Source organism: Cimex lectularius, unplaced genomic scaffold (assembly GCF_000648675.2).
Source record: "Cimex lectularius strain Harlan isolate CLEC.00 unplaced genomic scaffold, Clec_2.1 scaffold76, whole genome shotgun sequence".
Taxonomy (NCBI): Eukaryota; Metazoa; Arthropoda; class Insecta; order Hemiptera; family Cimicidae; genus Cimex; species Cimex lectularius.
Genome location: NW_019392636.1, coordinates 1,604,132 through 1,626,216, shown reverse-complemented (window position 1 = coordinate 1,626,216; position 22,085 = coordinate 1,604,132). Strand labels below are relative to the sequence as shown.

General features: G+C 36.4%; 1 protein-coding gene across 5 annotated transcripts in view; it reads left to right on the top strand.

Moving 5' to 3' along the window:
• The window catches only part of LOC106669897 (protein kinase C-binding protein NELL2-like), a 110,270-nt gene that overhangs the window by 12,144 nt on the left and 76,041 nt on the right, over nucleotides 1–22,085 (top strand). For all 5 annotated transcript variants that reach the window (XM_014399746.2, XM_014399747.1, XM_014399745.1 and 2 more), the window contains exon 2: nucleotides 6,734–6,870. In XM_014399746.2, the coding sequence (XP_014255232.1) occupies nucleotides 6,801–6,870 (70 nt within the window). In that variant the 5' untranslated portion in view covers nucleotides 6,734–6,800. The remainder of the gene's footprint in view (nucleotides 1–6,733; nucleotides 6,871–22,085) is intronic.

Genomic DNA, 22,085 nt, shown 5'->3' with positions numbered 1-22,085 from the left:
AAGCTATAGAAGAGCAGCCAAAATGCTCATTATAATACTCAATACAAATACTTTTTCAAATAGCTTCAATTTACAATTTTTTTTTTTTTTGCTTTCGAGTCGAAGGGTTCCGTTCTTATGTACTTAAATGTTCGTCTAATGTTTCCGAACACTATTACTGATTTTCCTGGAAAATTTCCGTTTCATTAACGACATATAGAATTATTTTTAGAGGAATGGTATCAAGGTCTTTATAGTTTAGGACTGGCATTCGTGAGTACGATACTCTTTCCTTACTATCACTTTATGAAAAATGGCAAAAGGAGGGAAAACTCATAAGGTGGGGTTGAGACGGGGAGTTGATGTCCGAGTGGATCGAGGTCACGATAGCTCAGGTGGTAGAGCAGGAGCGTATCTAGCCGAAGGTCGTGGGTTCGAATCCCTCTCGTGCCATTAGCTTTTTTTCATCTCAACTTAAAAAAAAACCTTAATTAATTGTGTCATGTATTAATTGGTCAAGCGGACCACGAAAGTAGTGAATTATTGTTTTAAGTGTTATTTTTCTCGATCTGTCTCATAAATATTGGAATTGTGCACGTTAGAATTGTTAGACCCTTAATCCAAAAAAATTCCTGTTTCTCCCATTGGGCTATTCGTCCCATTCGGTATTCGTTTTGTCCTTTAGTGACCCAAGATTCCTGTTATTAATCCATGTTTTAGTGGTCAATTGACCAAGTTACCTCTTTCAATTAATTATCCTTTTTTATGTAAAATTTTTGGTTGATATAAAAAAGTCATAAATCGCTGAGAATCGAATCCTGATTACACGAGATTTGAAAACGGCATAAAAAGGGAAAATTCGAACGGTTGTAGGTTGAGATGGAGAGTTGGTGTCCGAGAGGATCGAAGTCACGACCGTCCGCTCAATTCAGTTCTGCTCTAACCACTTGAGCTATCGTCACTTTAGTCCAGATAGTTGGTGTCCCTGGGACCGACTTAGCACTAAAAAAATTAATACATTTAAAGTAGGTTAAAGATTGTTGTTCTTGCTTTTTGGATTTTGGCCATATCAGATGAGTATTGGTTACAGCGATTCCACTAGAATTACTATCCAACCAAACCTTGCTGGCGAGGTTCTCGTCATGACCGCTAAATATGTATGGATTTATATTAATAATATTTTAAATGAATTCAGTTGGTCCTTTCCGTTTTAAGCGTCTAAGAACCCTGGAAAGCATAGAGGTTGTTGAGGGATGCATGACGGGCTGACCAGCAGAAGTCGACTGCCTGGAAAAGTGTTAGCCGCGACTAGCTGCAGGACGGCTGTTAATTTTTCAGGTCGTATGTGAGGTGCTTTATCGTGAATAAACGCTTTTCTATACCGGAACCGATACCGATATCAGCCAAACCTACGTGTTCAAAGTAGAGTAAAGACATATGGGTCGGCGGTGTGGTGGACCGAGACTCTGCAGGCCAGAGCAATCGGGTTATTAAGTGGTGCACCGTAAGATAAGCTTGTCTAAGTGTCACTGGAGCCATGAGCACAACACCAACTGCGATAATTCTCACACTACTTCATATTTTAATCCAAGCAACAGCACACAGGCTCATTAATGGACAACGATCTGCAATGATAGGCTATATAATTAAACAATGCAACAAAGATGTAGGGGCTATCTCGAACCGCTTTGACATAAGGAAATGTCGCTGACAATTTAAGTTGCTCCTGTAAGTCACGTTTGCCCTACTAATTAAACTTCGACCTGACCTCTTCTTTACCTCCAGGTGTTCCTAACCCTGTCATTACTTCAGGGCTGGCGGTATATCGATCGTAAAAGAGTTAATCTCTAAGTGTCTACCAAATTGTACGATTTTATCTGTTTCTATCGGGTTAAAGGCCTTAACTCGCGCTATATTACGTTTTGAAAAATAATTTTTCGTCTATTTCTACGCTTAAATCTTGCGCTTCTTATTACTCATAGTATCTCATCTTAAATAGTTATTTTTCCATCTTTCTGCCTGTCGTTGACCGTTGTTAAACATCGAGTCGAATGGGTTTCGTCCTTATAGACATAAACTTTCGTCATTTATGTCTGAACCCAATTACTGATTTACCTGGAAGATTTCAGTTAATAAGGTATAGAATTTTCTCAGGGGTCATCGAAGTCTTCGTCGTTCTGGCCATTCCCTTGCTATTGTTGGGCATTTACAAAGGATGTGTTCTGTTCTTTCTATCTCCTCTAGGCTCAATTGGCATTGGTCATCTGTAGATTGCCCCATTTTTATAGTTTTATTTGTCTAAATCATGTCTCATAAATATACCCGTTAGGATTGGTAATTTTTTCTATTGAAAAGTAATTCCACTTATTCCATCTTATTACATACGTTCCCAATATTCGTTCCGATCTTTAGTACAATTCAAGCTCTTTTATGTGACTTTTATTTATGCCACAGAAAGGAACTAAAGCTGCTGTTTGGACTAGGATGTCTTCTGCATCGTTGCCTGAAATTCTCTCCTGACCTGGGACCTTTTTCAGTTTTGACAAATTGTAGATACACATCTCTTTTTTATCATGATTTTATCATGTCATACAATCCAAATTTTGTTTGTTGTTGTTACCATCCAATAAGATTCTTAACAAAAACACTTCGTTATTTGTTTCAATTTACATTTAAAAGTGTGCAATAATAAAATGACAGATCTGAGTTGAAACTGATTAGCGAATTTGAGATGGGATTTTATGCACATCTTAGCTAGATTGGGTCACGTCATGTAGATCTAGATGTAGAAGTGATGTTGGGGGTGTAATATACTGCGCCCTTTAAGAGCTTTTGTATCCCCGTTCTCTGCCTAAAGCACATCGGTGAGTCCTATTTCATCAAGAAACTTGATTAATAGACCCGGTTTCAGTGGTTGAAGCTCTTCTATGGTCACATTATACATCCCAAAACACTTCCTCCTGCGGGCGAGTGTAGCACCGCAGTTTGTTAGTGTGTGTTGGTGTCTCCTCTGCCTCTTTGCAGAATCTACATGTGCCTTCTTGGATTTGTCCAATCTTCTTTAAATGGCCATTTAGCTTGCAGTGTCCTGTTAAGAATCCTGTTAGGATTCGCAGTTTGTTCCTGCTTCCCTTGACACATTCTGCAATTTCTTTTCTTCCGAAAATTGTTAAGAGATTCTTCGATTGCCTGTGTCCAATGAGTGAATTCCATTGTTCCTTCATTTTCTTTTTGTCCTTCTGTACTGAGATACTCATTAGTGGGTTCCTATGCCACAGAAGGGTTCAGGTCCTGTCGGCCGTGTAGCAGCTCCTTGCCTTGCAAGGGTGTCTGCTTTCTCGTTGCCTTCCATTCCCCTGTGTCCTGGGACCCAGTCGAAGCTGACCTGCCTGGGTCACGTCATCTTCAAGGCAAATTTTTATTCATCAGCTATGCAGTTTACATTTCTGAAATTTTTGTGTGGTATTTTACACGAGCATGTCTCATAAATATATCATTTGGGATCTTTAGTCCCTCACTGTTCAGAAGCACTTCCTCTCTCTACTTACTGTCTCATTTATCATAGACGTATTTGTTAACATCGTCAGTTATTCTATGTTCTATGTTCTGTTCAAATCACTAAATAAATAAATTTGTTAAACGCTTTATTATCAATGTTAAAAAATAATTGATTTATTATCTTTTATACAAAGTATGTTTGAGTTGAAAAATTAGTGCAAGAGAAGGACTCGAACCCACGACATCCGGACGTAGTTGATTCGCGTTCTGTTCGTGAAACTCATTTTTCAACTCAACTATACTTTGCATAAAAGATAATAAAACAAAATAATTACTTTGGTTTAATGGACCAACTTAAAGATATAATGGTAAAAATTAAAATGGTCAAATTAATAATTTTTCGTCAATTATCTCTGAACCCCATTAACAAGATTTAATTATAAAAAATGCCCATATGAATATCTAATTAAAATCATATGCTTAGCAGCAGATTGCATTGTATACAACGAAAACATCGATCCATTTTATATACTAAGTTTTACACCACAAAGAAACAAAGAAAAACATGTTTGTTTTATACAAATAAACAAAAACAGAACATACTATTGTAACATACAAAGAAAATATCGTTCCATATTATATAGGGTGTCCTTATTCGACGGCCCGGCTTAATTTCTCTTGAACCAATGACGCTATAAAAAATATGTGTTAATATATTTTAGTCAACTTTTTAAATTTTTATATTTAATTCATTTTTTACCGTTTTTGGAGAAAAATTATACAGGGTATCTCAGGCTAAGTTTAACTTCACAATTTCAAATACGATCCTATATATACATCCTGATACATCATTTTAAAAGATTTTTTACTCTGAAAACAATGGTGCAATCGGATTTTAAATTAGTCTAAAAATACCAAAGTTACGGTAAAAAGTTTGAAAAAAAAACGTTATTTATTTATCACATTTCATCGTTCCAACTAAGTTCAACTTCAAAATTTCAAATACGACCCTATATATATATCCTGACACATCATTTTAAAAGATTTTTACTCTGAAAACAATGGTGCAATCGGATTTTAAATTAGTCTAAAAATACCAAAGTTACGGTAAAAAGTTTGAAAAAAAAAACTCATTTGGTGTGTTATTTATTAATCACATTTCATCGTTCCAACTGCCTGGCTTGCGTAAAGGTGCAAAGATTTACTCTTTTTAACCACTCTTCACCGGTGATCAGAGCGATAAAGTCAGGGGAGATGGATTGACAAGCATTTTTTATCCTTTGCCGCAGTTCTTCAACTGAGGATGTTTGGTTACGATTGGCGTAGACCCTGTTTTTTAAATGGCCCCACAGAAAATAGTCTTATGGAGTGACGTCGGGTGACCGAAGAGGGGCGATGAGGCCCACCTGGAAGTAACGTTTATCTGCAAAGAATAATGTACGGGGCATCCATCAAGCTGGAGAATCATCGTTTATCGTTGTTGCAGGAACATCATCTAATAGATAATAATAGATTGAGGTAAAACCTCCCTCAAAAAATTTAGGAACTGAGCACCATTTAAATTACTTTCGTAAAAATAAGGCCCAATTAATTTATTTCCGAAAAGTCCGCACGAAACGTTGATACTGTTAACTACCTGATGATGACAAAAGTATGAAATTCTCGGATTTTCCTCTGCCCGCGTTCAAAAATTCCAACAGTTTAGTATGCCATAGTGAACTTGTATTTATCAGTCCATAAGATGTATGGAAGAACATTTTCTTCAGCCTCCCAAATCGACATTTGTGCAAGAAACGTTGGACGCCGGTATAATCAGAGTCCCGAAGTCCATGGACAAGATGAGAGCGATACGGCTTAAAATTGTAAGTCCGGAGTACATCTCTAATTTGTGCTCTGCGGTTTCATTTTGAATGGAATACTGAATGTAACAAACATGTATACTATAAAATTGATTTACTTCCAGGAATTAAGATTTGCTCCCAATGTGAGTTTGAAAAACAATGATAGAATGTAAACAATAAAAGCAATTAATGTTTACTTCAGTGAGAAAGCGTTATTGAAATTAACAACGAAACAAAAATGCGTTTTTACAAACTTTTTGCCATAACTTTGTCATTTTTTGGCTAATATTAAAATCTGCTTGCACCATTGTTCTCAGCGTAAAATATCCTTTAAAATTATGTGTTAGGATGTATAGGGTCGTGAAATTTTAAAGATGGACTGGACCTGATGTACCCTGTATAATTTTTCCTCAAAAAAAGTTAAAATTGGAAACTAGACTAAAAATGTTACACTTTTTTTTCAGCCGTGCCATCTAAAAAGGATACCCTGTATACTAGTTTCAAACAAAGAAAAATATGATTATTTTACCCAAAAACAGACATAGACAAAAACAGAACAAAGTTGTTACATACAAAGAAAATATCGGTCCATTTTTATACTAAGTTTCATACCACAAAGAAACAAAGAAAAACATGATTGTTTTATCCAAATAAATACAAACAGAGCATGAAGTTGTTACATTTATTTCTGTAAATATATTAGCTACAATTTAACATTAGGTTTTTGTTAATATTTAAAATAAAATATAGTTTTTCATTTCAAGTTGTTTTATTTATTTATTTGTTCATAAAGTGTAGCCAGCGTGCATACTCTTCGTCTTCCCACTTCACTAAATCCAACAAGTCAAGAGCAGGCGCTTTGTTATTTTATCTAGCCATTAAGTCCAAAACTAGGGCAGTATAAGTTATTGCACGCGATTAAATAATTTTTGAAATAAATATTATTTAGGAAAGAAAATAATTTAAAATCACTTTGATGTATGATTCGTTCCCCTGGGGCATTTGCAACTTTTCAAGCCATTTTCCACCCCTTATAGAACAAAATCGCCCCCATTTAGCTAAAATTCGCGAAGATTATTGGAAATATCTGTCAAGAAAGGCCTCCCGTCTTGTGCCCAGATGGACCACTCAGAACACGATGCCCGCACAGGGATTGCAGGATCCACCTGAGTTTCAAGGATCGATTCATGGCGTTGTTGACGTTCAGATAACACAGTCCTCGCTTTATGTTGACACAACAAATTACAGTCGAGATCACTTCACCGTTATCGACCGACACCGTGAGGGTTTGTATAAGACAATAAATCCCAAACGGGACGTTTCGAGCTTCTAAAAAGCCGCGTTTTCAATAAGGGAGAAAAGGAAAAACGTCACAATAGGCCAAATTTGATAGTTTTTACGTTTTTTTTTCACAGGCGTGTTGGTGAGATGTGGCTGGGGGCGCAGGGTGGTCTGAAGGACCTCCCCGGCTAAGATCAACACATGGCAATGAGACCACCTCCGCATGTAGCCCTCCTCATCGCCTATCTTATAGTATTGCACAGAACATCAGGTAAGAAAATTTTGTTTAAAATTATTAATAGAGAGTAATTTAAAATTAAATCGTTAAATAAAACCATGCATATGGATTTATTCCTTTAAGAAAGCAAATTTTATAAACAAGTGTAGGTGTTTCATGCAGGGTTAAAAAGGACAGAAAGATAACAACTCCAAGTTTAATAATAAAAATAGGACTAATTTATAGAAATGTGTGGTGATTAGTGACCGTTAATCGATATTTATTTAGAAATCGTGAGATGCGGTCTGGTATGATGTACGTTTCAGAAAAACGTTTTCTTTATCGTGCCAACGTTTCGATCTTTATTGAGATCATCTTCAGGGCCTGGGATTTACAAACATTGTTTACATATTACAATTTCATTTTGTATGTGGAAAAGTAAATTTATACAATGAAAAATATATTTTATATGTTCAATCAAAGTATTTCTACTCACTCAAAGTGTTTGTCTTCTGTGTAATTGTGCCATTCTTGCGTGTCGTGTCAAGAGTGCCAGTGAGATTTTGCTATTTTGTGTTTATATACGTTGGAATTTGAAAGGTGGGGAAGGATGTCGGTATAGAAAATGGCAAAAACGTTGGCACGATAAAGAATTGTTTTTCTGAAACCTACATCACACCAGACCGCATCTCACGATTTCTAAATAAATAAAAAACTAATTTATAGTTTCATTTAACCATTTACACTTTAACGTCAGCAGTCAGTAGTAGTACTGGCACAAGGTCACTTGCTGGGTCCGATCGCACTGAAATCTGCGGACCCAGTAAATGACACGTGTTTATGTACTAAACATGACACACCACCGTCTTTACTTCATCGCCTTTCACAATCAAATAGGTACTTCCGATGTACTGGTATTTGATAGATAAACACACATATAATTCATGAAATAAATTTTTTTATACACATTAGATCAATTTTTGCAAATTGTAAATTTCTTTCAAATACCATACACGTTGGTAAAAGTTTGTTGTATGAGTCTTAAAAATATAAAAACATTTTTGCTGTTTCTTAAATACAACGGCCAACATATTTATAATTTGAACATTTGAAAACACTGTCTCGAATCGACTGATTTTACTTAATGAAATATAATTATGTATGTGTAAAAAAAATAGAGTAATCGTGTTTTAAATTGGCACCAATACGAAAGGATGTCCGCGACAATAAACGGGATACTTCCAAACTTGTTTAAAATATTGTTAACTAATCGTCGGAAACTTGGCACAATTATTAAACGGTCGTGCCCTAATGAACGTGCACGATGTTTTAAAGATAAGTTGAGGCTGATGAATCTGCCCCCAGGGCGTCCCTTAATATCTCGCTAACAAATTGATGAATCCTGATGAGGTCCGGATATAGGGGCAAAGTTTTGTGTACAATAAGGCAGAAAATTCAGGTTTCGCTGGGAACACTTCAAAACACACTCTTTAAATCTTATTGAGAAAATGAAACTTTGTGACTGATGTGCTGTGGTGTGTGTGCAGGTTTACCCCTCTCAAAGAAGAAGTAATGGGTATCCCATATTGATTAAACAAAGGTAATTTAATGAGCTACTCTGAGGGGTATCTGATAATGGTAGAACACTACTATCCACGACTTAACCAGATCCATCCAAAATCTACCCTACTATATGTCCTAACCATAAAACATGCACTCATTATAAATGTGTGGTGATTAGTGACCGTTAATCGCTATTTATTTAGAAATCGTGAGATGCGGTCTGGTGTGATGTAAGTTTCAGAATAANAAATGGGAAAAGGAAAGCTAAATTGTTGGGAAATTAGACTATGTGAAAAATATTTGATGTGTGGAATGTAATGTGATGATATGGGTATGTTATCTCATTATAAATTTAAGCATTCTTAGGTTTCAGTTTACCAGTAATCGGTCTGCTTCTTCTAGGCAAAATCGACATGTAGATGTGAGCTGTACAAATTGTTGTTTATTTTAAACCTAGCAATACTAGAGAACTAAGGTTCTCTTGGCTGCCATGAGATGGTTTTGAGTACTGCACCGATTTTACAAGATTTTTACGGATTATGGGTTATCCTATCTTATATCCCAGACATTGGAGATTTGTCAGGACCGCCCAGACTAGCTTGGAGTCAAACTCTCAAATGCTCAAACCTGTCAAATACTTCAGAGTGTGTTTTTCTTTTCTGGCGTGTGATGGGTGTGATTGCTGCACTGGGTTTCCAGCTTATTATGAGTTACCATATGGCTTAAGGATGTCATATGGCTTTACAAAGTATTGAAGATTAGGCAGGTACTCCAAAATTATCTTGGAGCTGAAGATATTATGCGTCTGTACAGCTTATACATCTAACGTCTTTTGTCCCAAACGAATAGCTCAACTTTTGTATTTTGGGGGTAATAGTGAAACCTCGCTGTTCGTGATAAAAATGACGATATTGACTACTTGATATCTAAACAATAGAAGTATGTGCAAACAGTTTTATTATTTTGAATCTGGCAAATACTTCAGAGTATGTTTTTCTTTTCTGGCGTGTGATGGGTGTGTTTGCTGCACTGGGTTTCCAGCTTATTATGAGTTACCATATGGCTTTAAGGATGTCATATGGCTTTACAAAGTATTGAAGATTAGGCAGGTACTTCAATATTATGTTGGAGGTGAACATATTATACGTCTGTACACCTAAGTTTATGATCGTATCTGCATAACGAATAGAGCAACTTTTTTATTTTGCGGGTAATAATGAAACCTCTCTGTTTATAATAAAACTACAAATATCGATTACTTTATGTCCGAACCATAGAATGTATCTACGAACATTGTACAGAGCTATAATACCCCTGAGTTGCTTCTCTTTTTTGGCGTGTGATAGGCGTGATTGCTACCCGATGTTTTGGAAGCTCGTTAACGCTTGCTATATGGCTTTTCCAAAGCGTTGAAGGTTTGTCAGGCACTGGCAGTCTAGCTTGGACCTTAAATAATAACCCTTTTGCCTTTAACTGTGCCTCTGTGTGCTTTTTAAGAGTAAGAACAGAAATAGGTAGATTTTATTTTGTAGGATTTACTACTACTACTACTTTATGTGCAAAACATAGAAAATGCATTCATATTTAGAAATTTGTGCATTCGTAGATGCCATTTTGCCATGAAGCTTATCCAACTCAGCGTTCCAAAACTGCTTCTTCTAGTCAGAAGGCAGAGTCAGCATGAATCCATGAACAGTTGAACAAATCTTGGATTGTTTTGAACCTGGCAAGTACACCAGGGTGTGCTTCTCTTTTTGCCTGTAATGGTTTGATTGGATTTGCATGTTTGCTATGCCGTACGATATTGCATTGGATATTTCTCACGTATTCCCAGACCAGCATTTTAGATTTTAACTTTACTTATGTGCACCTACGTGTAAGTACATGGTGCATGTAAATCTCGGTCCATAACGGAACCAGCAATTGTTGATTTACCCTACTTCATGTCCAAACCGTAGAAAATGCATTCTTTGTGCATTTTAGGTTCCACTTTGCCAGTTCCAACGTCAATCAGCATGTATCTGTTGAAACTCAACAAAGTGGAAGTTTGTAGTTTGAGTCAAACCCAGCTTTTTAATTAATAGGTCAAAGTTTGCCTTCCTATTTATAACAATTGAATAAATTGTTTATTATTTTAAACCAACCAAGTATTATCTTTCGAACGTGTGCTGGTTGTGGCTACTGCACCGGTTTTGCAAGTCTATTATAGGTTATTATATGGCTTTATTGGAGATTTGTCGAGCTGAAGGTAATTTGTACATAGCGACTTTAACTTTATCTCTGTGCATCCTCTAGTTTGTTCATGAGTAATTCCTGCTCACACAAATTGTACTGTCCTCAGCTGAATGGTATGCGTCCCAGGGGTTTTGTTGGAGAGAGATTTGGTCCTTACACTCGTTTGCTCTCTTTAGCCTCGACAGTTATATTATCTTTTCTAAATCTTCTTTGCGTGACAATTGGTTACGTATTTTCCATCCATGGTATTCTTTGTTATTTTAGTTTCGTACGAGACTTTGAGATTTGAGAAAGGACAAAACTAGGTTATATTTTATTATTATATTGTGTTGTATTGTTCATTAGTTAACCTTTATGTTAAGTATTTTAAACTTTTAAGGATTTCTAATGCGATTAAATGCGATTTACAAAATCTAATTAAAAATAATTGCCTAGTTTAAGTTGATTTGATATTTTATAAAGCAGGGTAGTTTGGCTTAAGGGCTAATTTTGATGTAAGATGACAAAATAGAAAGTTTAGAAATTTGGCACATATTTTTGCAACCGACTAATGAGGGTTGCATGTCATTATGAAAAATAATGTTTGTTTTTTTATTCGGACGTAAAAAGCTGTTAATGGAGACTTGTTGAAAAGATACAATTCATATGACCCCAGGTCAAACGGGTAGGCGACACGTGCATCATGCAGGGACGTTTCAGTTTATTCCCGTTGTAGTTCAACCAAAAATCCTTATAATTAATTTTTCATAAAATCCGCCTCCGGAGGTTGTTCGGAAACATAATTATCAATTACAAATCTAATTTTTTTTCTTTGGCATGTATGGAGTCTTATGTAAAATTTAGTTACCCAAGCACTATTCCAGCAATAAAGCAAAGTTAATCCATATTTTCTTTTATATTTATATTTTCTTTTTAATTATTCAGATGAATAATTAATATATTGTAAATATTTCTCCTGATGATCCGGATTTCAACAACTCTGTAATATTTGAATGAAGGAAACTATGACAGATAACCACACCCGAGTATGATTTCACAGGATTAAATATTTCTTGATTTTTAAAATCGATAAACTGTTTAATTGAACAAAATTTAAAGCATTACTTAGTCGATTTTCTAATTTATTTAATGGCACCGAGATGATAGAATTTAATTGATACTTATTCTAAATATGGCACAAAAATGAACAATTTTCAGAGTTCAAAGTTATACGTATATTGATCAATTTCGTGTGTGATCAGTGGTTTTTGACCATTTTTCCACAGCGAGATATAAATAAACGAGGCCAATAAAGCTGAATAGGTTTCGAAAGGGCTGCTGATGTTAATTAACCTTTAGTTCGCTGGCTAGCTCACGACCTAGAAATCTTTACACATCCACGCGTTCTCACACATTACAGTTTTAGGCTGGAAGAATTTGAAATGGTCAGGGTGAAAAAATAATTTCGTCCGTATTCAAGTAAGAAACGGGAGAGTCTAGCCGGCAGGCGGTCTAGAGTTAATGCTCTTCGGCAATTTTACACACCCTCGACCGAGAACGACATGGCCCTTGGCCAAAAACTGTCGCGAGTCTACTCACATTTGGAATGCTTATTGAATAACTGTTAACAAACTGTAAATAATTACTTAAATTCAGTTCGTTTTAAATTTTTTCAAATAAACAATATAATGCACATGACGTACAGACATTTATATTTGTTGATCTGTTTCGGTGTCCTAGACATACCAACAGCAAATGACAATGAGGTGAACAAAGAAAACTATCGTTAGATTTCTTCCATGATCTGCCGGATGAACCAATAAATTTGATCCTTGCCTAATTACCTCCACCATACATCGAAACCTCCCACAAAATGCCATAGTTTTCTTAACCACAATATCTAATGCCATCCTATGAACCACTCACTATCCTCTCTTCCTTTAATATCTAAAATTTTTGAAAGGCTCCTATTAAAGTGCTTAATACCTAGATACTCATAATCATCCCTTCCCACCAATTCGGTTTCCGTCCACTTCATTCCACGATTCAAGAAGGCTTCAGAGTTGTAGACTATATCTCCTCTGCTTTAGAGCATAAAAAGTATTGCCTGAGTGCTTTCCTAGATGTAGCAAAGGCTTTTGATAGGGTCTGGAACCCGGGCATGCTTCATAAACTTAAACGCTTCATAACCAATCTTTATTATCCGATCTTGAAATCCTACCTGACAGACCGCTGCTATAGAATGAGGTGCGGCAAGGAGTTCTCGGAAGTCAGATAGATACAAGCCGGCGTCCCACAAGGGAGCATTCTCAGACTGTCCAAACAAAACTAACCTTATACAAGACTTACTGTAACCACTTTGGACATACGGAGTGGAAATGTTGGGTTCTGCCAAGCCATCCAATATCCGGTGGATCCAATCTTTCCAATCAAAAGTCCTCATACAGATTGTCAAAGCTCTTTATTTCTTCACTAACCTCACTATCCACAACTAACTGTATAATATCTTATATTATATATTATATTCAATTAATTAATCATTAAGTAAGGTATGGACTTGGTCGGCTCACGTGTCCTGCATAAACCTCTTGGATTTGTTCGGAAACACAAAGATTTTGGACCATTTTATCTCGGGGAGGGATTTGGTGATGTCCTCTCCTTCAAAAGTTTCGAATCTAGACCTATCGTACCTATCACACTCTGTGAGGTAGTGCCTTGCCGTTTCTTCTTTTATTTCACAATAATTCTAGTTATAGTTGTAGTGCTAAGTCGGTCCCCCAGGACACCAATTAACGGGACTAAAGTGACGATAGCTCAAGTGGTTAGTACAGCGGCGTATTGAGCGGACGGTCGTGAGTTCGAGTCCCGCTCGTGACACAAATTTTTTATCTCAACCACACTTTACAATTTAAATCATTACTTTGGCTAAATAGGACCAACTTAAAACATCTTTTTAGTTTTCAAAAATGTATTACCTTGGTAAATCAACTTTAACGTTTAATAAATATGTAACAATGTTTTAACAAGCAAAATAGACATTAGTCAAAGTAATTTTACTCCTTTGGTTCAAGTCAGACCTGCCATTTTAATATTATACACTATGTAATGTTTACACTATTGTATACTAATAAATTAAAACAAAATACTATGTTTCTTTTCTTTAAAAAGGTTAAACGGGTGGGTTAAAAAATGTGGATAATATATATAGTGTATGTACAATAAAATACTAAAGAATTTCAGATATTTAAATTACATAATATCTTAACGCTTTGGTACAACAGTGGTTCGGCGGGGTCATTTTATCGATCATTGTTTCCGGAAATAAATATCGCTCCATGGTTTTCGACGGAGTACGGAAACAAAAAAAAATTTTCTGCCTCAACGCGCTTAAGAACAAATCACGGCATTTGTGGATCTTGCCTACATCGAATTGGTCTTAGGCCGTGGCCAAATTGCTCCACATGTGATGAGCCAGAGAACATGAGGCACATTGTCTTTTTCTGTCCTGAATATGAGACAGAAAGAGAGAATCTTTTAAGACGGATCTTCCAGCGGAAAGAGGTGATCAAGCCGTTCAGCTATGAAACCTTGTTGGCAACAAGTAGTGGTGTTATATACAGATATATTTTTGACTTCCTAGAAGATAATGTAATAGATATATAGACTATTCAAACAATAATCTATGTCCGGGAGGCCTGCCCGCGCGGCCGTCGGGGGGAGGAGTGGAGTGCTCAGGGCGCTTTTTGCTCCGGGTTGCGGGGAGGATGTGGACTTTTCCACAGCGCTGTAAAGCGATGTAAGTGGTTTTTATCTATATCCTCCCAATGCACCCGTAAGAGAGGGCGGAGTTCCCAAGTTCCCAATTGTAAAAAAAAGAAGTCAGGGTGGGCGCTCTAGGTCTCTTTCCGGAGGTTGCTTTCGTCGGCTCGCGCGGGTCGGGCGGGTGGTGTCGCTGGCAACACGGGACACTGGCCGTATGCGCATATAAGCAAAGCCACAAAAAAAAAAAAAAAAAAAAAACTTAATCCCCAAAAAAACAACGCTAAGGGGTTCCAGATCATGAGGGAATTTCATTCAATGAGGTTGCAGACATCCTAGCCGAAAAGAACCTCGGAACAAACATACGCCCAAATCCCTTCTGTAGCATAATTAAACAATAACAGGAATTCAATTAATTATTCTTTGTTATGTAAGGTGTTTGGTTGAGATAAAAATGTCAGTGTCACGAGCGGGATTCGAACGTACGACCTTTGGCTAAATACCGCTGCTCTACCACTTGAGCTATCGTGAACTCGATCCACTCGACACTAACTTCCCATCTCAACCCTACCTTTTTTGAATTGTACCTCCTTTTTGCCATTTTTTAAATCTCGTATAATCTATTTGATTCTCGGCGACAAATGAAATGGCCACGGAGAGCTTTAGTGAAGTATACTTCATTTTGCTTATTAAATCCATTAAATGCGTTGAGATGTGAAGTTAGTGTCCGAGAGGATCAAAGTCAAGTGGTAGAGCAGCGGCGTATTTAGCTGAAGGCCGTGGGTTCGAATCTCGCTCGTGACCCTGACTTTTTTATTTCAACCAAAACCTTACTTAAAGATTAAGTAATTGAAAATAATTTATTTGGTCAATCGGACCACGGAACCTAATNTTATCCCGTGGATTGAATTTATATATATATATTATTTATTATAAGGATATATATGGATTATATATATTATGTTAAACGTTGTCATTGCTCAGCAGTCCTCAAGAAAAAAAATCTTACGATAAGTTTGTAGAAAAGGTACTAAAATCATTCAAATTTATTAAAAAATTTAACTAAATAAATTTTTTTTAATGTTTATTGTTTCGTTTATATGCACCGCTATAAGCCTTTTCTACGAGCTACCTAACGATTACCCTGTGTTGTAAAGAGATAAATTAATCGTCGACAGGTTTAACAAGGTTGAAGTAGAAATTAATTGATCACCAGTCGTGTCGTACTTGAGCAAAGTTGGAACAGTTTGCTTGTCCTCAGTCACGAAACCAGACTCCCTTATAAATAGGCTGAACTGAACAAATTGCTCAGAACACCGTCATTCACTCTATTGCCATAATAAACTATATTTTATTTGAATAAATGAGACTTTTTGTGCAGAACGTCTTGTTTATTTGTATGTTAAACCTTAAAAGAAAGGCATGGTGGGATAGCAAACTATAAGATGCAGTGGTCAGTCACAAACCAAAAAAAAACCTGAAAAATTATAACCTGGACAAACAATTGGAATTTTTTAAAAATAAGATTACTGGATTACAGAAAGAAATCCAAAGTACCTTTTTAATATATCAAATTAGTTCTACTTCAGACCAACCAATGGGTGAACCAGTGTTCCAGCGCTAATGAAATCATCAATCTTGTCATTATTGAAGTATGTGATGAACCCTTGACTCTAATAATCATCATTGTACGTTACGAGAAAAAATTGCATCGATTTTCCATGGTGTTTAGCAGAATTTCATCAATTATTTCTAATTCATAAACTGAATCCATGGTTTGGCATCATCTGAAGCAAAATTGATTGAAGTCTCCCCCAAGGATTACGATAATTCGATCCGGTACTTCTTTAAGTCCTGTACCTCCTGCCGGTGTTTATAGCAGTATGTAGCAATCCTTACAAACTTTGCAAAACCGTGAAACGAAGCATTTTTAGCATTTTGAGTTAGAGAGACAACATTTGCGGAAATTAGTACAGCTGAAACTTAATTAGAGCGTACATCATCTGATTTATCCCTCTAAATATTATTCATGGAATACATTTGTCCTGACTCGAATCTTTGAGATCCTTCAATCCTGCGTTTGTTGCTTCACCCAGTTGATTAAGGTGATAAATTCCCGTGTTAAAGTTTCCCCCAAAAGGTAAACAACGACATTTGGGGTAGCACAATCAGCAAACAATGGAAGACGGTTCGTTTGAGTTTCTATCAGACTAAGAATAGAAAAATCCTTAACCAAAATGAAAATTATAGCATTTCACATTAAGAATAATAATAATTATTCAGATATCGTGAGATGCGGTCGGGTGTGATGTTAATCTCTACACAATAATAATAATAATAATCCACTCGATTAAATAATTTTTAATAGAAAATTAATGAACTTATGGTATACCATAAACCATGAATTCTTCTAACTAATATGATAGAACTTTTTGCTGCCATTAATTCTAAAAACCTGGCCATAATTGCCTTTCTTGACCCCACTATATTCCACCAATTGTCCTAGATTGATCTACTTCCTCTTACTCCATTGATTTGTGGTTAACCCACATTAATCAAAGTTTCAATAGCCGTAGATCCGTTTTCAAGCTAGTTCTTCTTGTCAGTTAATACAGTGTTAAACATAACCTTTCTGAGCTTTCTAATAAACCTTCTTGCGACCGTAAAACCTCCGTCCTTATAAACCGACGATGGTCTTATAAACATTTATTTAAATTATTTATGCTGAAAAGGTTTATCGATCTGCCATTTCTTATTTTGATCGGACTATATATTTTATTTTCTAAACTTTTGTACAGTCACATTGTAAGATTCTTCCGAGGTATATTAATTCCTTAACCTGTAAACTTAAAAAAAATCTCTTAATGCCCAACTTTGTTCTCAATAAAGACATGAGTGAACATGCATTTGATGCTTTACATAATTGATATATTTATTTGAGTCTCCTATGATTAATGACTAGTTTTCTTTTGTTTTGAAAGATTTTTCCCGACTTTCGGGATTAAACAACATTTATTTATATGCGGGTTGTAAAGCCTTTAGGTAAGATTGGATAAGGAGTCAGTCAATTTACGACCTACGCAACGCGACCTGTCATTTGAGCATCTCTATTGTTGTCTACAGCTCCTTTTTATGCTTATGACTACCAAATCCCAAAGCTTTTTTCAAGGAATCCCGTGTGCACCCTTCAGGCCATTTGCTTTTCCCCTTCAGGGGTAGGAATCTTGGACTACATAAGCCTTCGCTACAGCAGAGGACATGTTCCGATATCCCTTCTTCTTCCTGGCATCATCTGAACAGACTTGTTTCTATATGCCCCGGTGCTGCAGTGTCCAGTCAATTCTAGCCCGAATACGTCCTATATTTAGTAATTATTTTGTTGGTTTCTGCGATTGTCCTTTGATGAACTATTTTTTGATCCATTGTCTGATGGATCCACGTTTTTGGCAGTTCGGTATGCCATAAAAGGTGTAACAGGTGTCTTCATTGAACTTTCCTTGGCCAATTTATCGGCCTCTTCGATGCCCCCTGGTATCCAGAAGTTAATCCTTTAAATGTATTTTTTAAGTGTAGGTAAGGTGATGTTTTGAGAATAAAGTAAAATGTACAGAGGGTTTGCTGTCCCTATAGAGGTAAAGGGACAAAAGTTATTCATTAGCAAGAGAGATTTTTTCGATTTTAGATAAGGATGCGTGATTATTTATGAATGGGAAAAGGAAATAAGATTTAGCATGAAGTGTCGAGAATGAAAAGAAAGAAGGTTCTTTATGTTAAGTCCTCAGTCGGTATGTCAAAATACTGTAAACCAATCTTGGAGCCTATTTTTCATTTTCCTTTGTACTTTTTTTTAAACATAACAAAAACAATAAATCCATATTTGTTGTCTTTATATAACCTTTAGGCCTACTGCCGCTTTGTTGTTGCCCGCAAGTTACCACGGGAAGTTAGATTTATGATTTGAGTCACTGTCTGTACATCGTCTGCGCACCACGTTTTACTCCATTTCTCTTTATTTCTTGAGTTTTTGTTCTATTTGTTCGTGACGGTGTTCACTAAAACACGTACCATTTTCAACGGTTGGATCAATTAAGATCTAGCGAGGACCCAGGCAGAGGGACCACCTCGAGCCAATCCTCAGGCCTGGGGCAGACCGACGTATGGACGATTCCTCAGAAAGGAGAAAAGGTAAGCCTTGAAATATTATCTTGGTTCCTCGTTTCACCCGCCTTTACGGATGAAAAAACTTCAGACCATATAATTTATTGGTTTTGTTATGTTTTGTAATACTGTGTTAATATGGAAGAAGAAAAGACTGAGGAGGGACCAAGTCTTGGTATAATAAAAACGTGGAAAAATTCAAGAAAACGGAAGGAGTATTTATAAAAATTTAAAAAAAACACCATAACTTCATGCTGAACATACCTATTAATATAATGTATATCTATATTTATACTTATCTTCAACCTTTTCACAGTACGCGTGGAATGTCCATTATTGTTATGGCTGAAATTCCTTTTGGGCCAGAGAATATTCACGAATATATTCGTGTTACTAAACGATGCAATTTTTAAGAAAAAAAGTCTAGAAACTCCACAAAATAATTTACCATACTCGCTACTTCTGGCGGATTTTCTTTTAAAAATCAAGCGCCTTTTCTATTTCAACCACCTATCCGTCCTTTCCTATGATCAAGTACGTTCCGGAGGGTCCCCAGGCCTTGTTTATAACCCATTATGAGCTGGATATCTCCTGTTGTTGCGATGATTTATAGCATAATCGATACTACAACAGTAAGGGATATTTCGCAAGTCGGCGATTAAATCATGGTTTTACCAAATTGTTGTACCAAGGAATTTACAAGGGTATTCAACGGTAGGAATGCGCGCCTACCCGCCCGTTAATTTCGAATAGACGACCGGATTGCAGACACTCTTGTGTTTATTTGTTTATAGCGGATTTGAAGTTAAATAATAGCTGAGATGGCTGACGGCGGTTTGACCGGAAAAATATCTATTCCACTGTTAGACCCGAATGAAATCGATTTGTCCCCTTTTTCCTTAGAACGCCTATCACGCAAATTTAGTTGTTTTGAAACGCCATAAATCATTACACAGTTTACCTGTTATCTGTTCGAGTCTCTTCCACATAAAAGTATATATACATCAAATGGCATTTCATTTAACTGAAATTGGTTCAGATATTTAGGTGATACTCTCAACTGTATTTTAACCGTCATCTAATCCCATTTCAGTGAGTTTCCGATTTCTGTAACCGGGCAATTTTTTTTCTTTGATGGTAATACAAAATGCAATTAGCAAGCTACATTAAGGGAAATAAATTAATCATACACAATAAAATAAAACCAAACCAAATTTGTATGGGAGGAATGAATTAAGCCCATCGAACTAAGACCATACTAACTAAATAAGTCAAAGTATGCTAAGTGTGATTGTATCGAATCATCGTTGGCATATTGCGTAACCAGGTGATAAGAGCACCTTAATCGCTACGGTTATGTTTTGGAAGGTTAGATTTGTTAATTGTTTGCTCATGTCCGTCCTGATTTTGTAGAACTCCGTAATAAGATTGTCGCTAGGGAAAAATTGTCTTTTCCACAATAGATATTTATTTCTTCAGTCACATTTTGGCCTATATCGACCATCTTCAGTAGCCTTTTTAATATAAAGTGGTTTTGACGGTTGTTTACATTGTTGTAAGTTCAAAAGTGGATGTCTGGACGATTATGGGCTTAGCGAGTAGTCATTCTTGACAGAATACTCGCCAAGTTCATAGTCGTCCAGACTACCACTTTTGAACTTACAACAATGTAAAAAGCGTCTTATGAAATAAATGCCTATTGTGGAAAAAATAATTTACTTCCTACCCATCATCTTAGACCCTCGTAGTTTCTAATGAGAGGATTGGCATTTTTTGATAATTAGGCGTGAATCGGTTCTATCGTGATTGGGCTAAATATGAAACAAAACAAAACTTTTAAAGTCAGAATGTGTTGGTAAAGACACAGATGGGAGCTTCAAGAATGGTATAATGGATTGGAGAGCTTGTATGCCGTACCTTACAGTTCATATCCACATTGGCACTAGAAGTGCTGTGTAAAGTCTTTTTTGCGTAATGTAAGTTTGGAGCTGTCACTTAGGCTTTTTAATCATTTTGTGCCTGCGGTTTAGTACTTTTCGTTTAATTCTGTGTTGATTCCAAATAAGTCGTTTATCAAGGTACATACCACGATACTGCGCGAGGTCTTCAGGGGGTCACATTTTGTATATAGATGGTGGGGGATATCTTTCTGTTTATGGTGAAAGCTATATATGATATTTATAGCTGTTAATCTTCTTCTGGGGATTCTCTCGGGGGACCGCGGTAGCCGAGTGGTTAGCATGAGAAACTCTCATGCCGCGGTCGTGGGTTCGGTCCCACCGTCGCCTCTGGCCCTTTTTTCCCGATACCCCCAATTTGAACACACAAGAATTCGTACCATGGCTAATATGCAAGATCATAAGGCCAATAAAATAAAAAATTAAAAAATCTTCTTCTGGCAGGGTTCGAGGATTTGGAGATGTTGTAATTGAGGAAAGCTATTGCAAGAAGACCAACATCGGGAGAAAGGACAAGATGACTTGTAAACTCTAGGACAAAACGTAGTTTAGCCTGATTTCTTCAAATTGAAGCGATAATTTACTAAGTAAATGCGGTTGATCGACGAAAAAATATGGAATCTAATACGATAAAATAAATCTGTGAAAACTGTTCGTTTACTGGCTGCGTGACAAAAACATCTAAGGCTTTAAGAAGAGATCATGAGGTGCACGATAGTTTGCGGGAAATTGTCTGAAGAATTGCGTGATAATTGGAGAAGTAACTTCATCTAAATAAATATACACAGAAAAATTATCGACGATCATCAAGGTGAGATATATTGGATGAGAAATTTTCGAACGACCATATAGCATCAGTTGAGGAGAAAAGAAGAACCAGAATGTTCAAACATATCTACTGGTAAAAACTGATCTACCTACTATCGAGATGACCTATATGACATGGATGTGTCTAATGCCAGGATCCCGTTGATATTTGGGAAATAGCACCATTCTCACTATCATTAAATAAATTTCTAAAACTCACTTATGGACATCACCACCAACGACAACCTAACTATTTCCTAAGAAAAGAATTTGAAATCTGCTGCCAGGGAGGCTCAAATGAAAGACCTTCATACAGGATAAGGCCAAAAGTGGCATGTAGTGATGACAGTTGCAAGTTAAAAAATGAACAATTTAATTAACAAATTAATCTGTATTTAAGGTAGTGGTTGAGATAAAAAAGTCAGTGTCACAACCAATACCTTAAATACAGATTAATTAATTTAAAAATATTATTTGGTCAAGCGGACCATGAAAACTAGTGTATTTAATTAACAAAAGCAAATACCAATCTGTGAGGGAATAATATCGAAAAAGAAAGATCAAGAAGGATGAACGTAATTAAAGAGATTTGTCTCCTTGCTTTGTTTGCTGCAAGGGCGAGTGCGTGTTTCAGGAGACAGGAAGTCGGACGAAGCTACAGCTATCACCAGGACTACTTATGATGAAACAGATACGTCAAGCAAGGGGAAGCCGAGTAAACAATGGGGCTCCGGTTCGATGGAAATTGCATCTATATTGCCATGTCCCTAAGTGCGTAGGTCTCAAACCAATAAACCATGATCGTGAGAT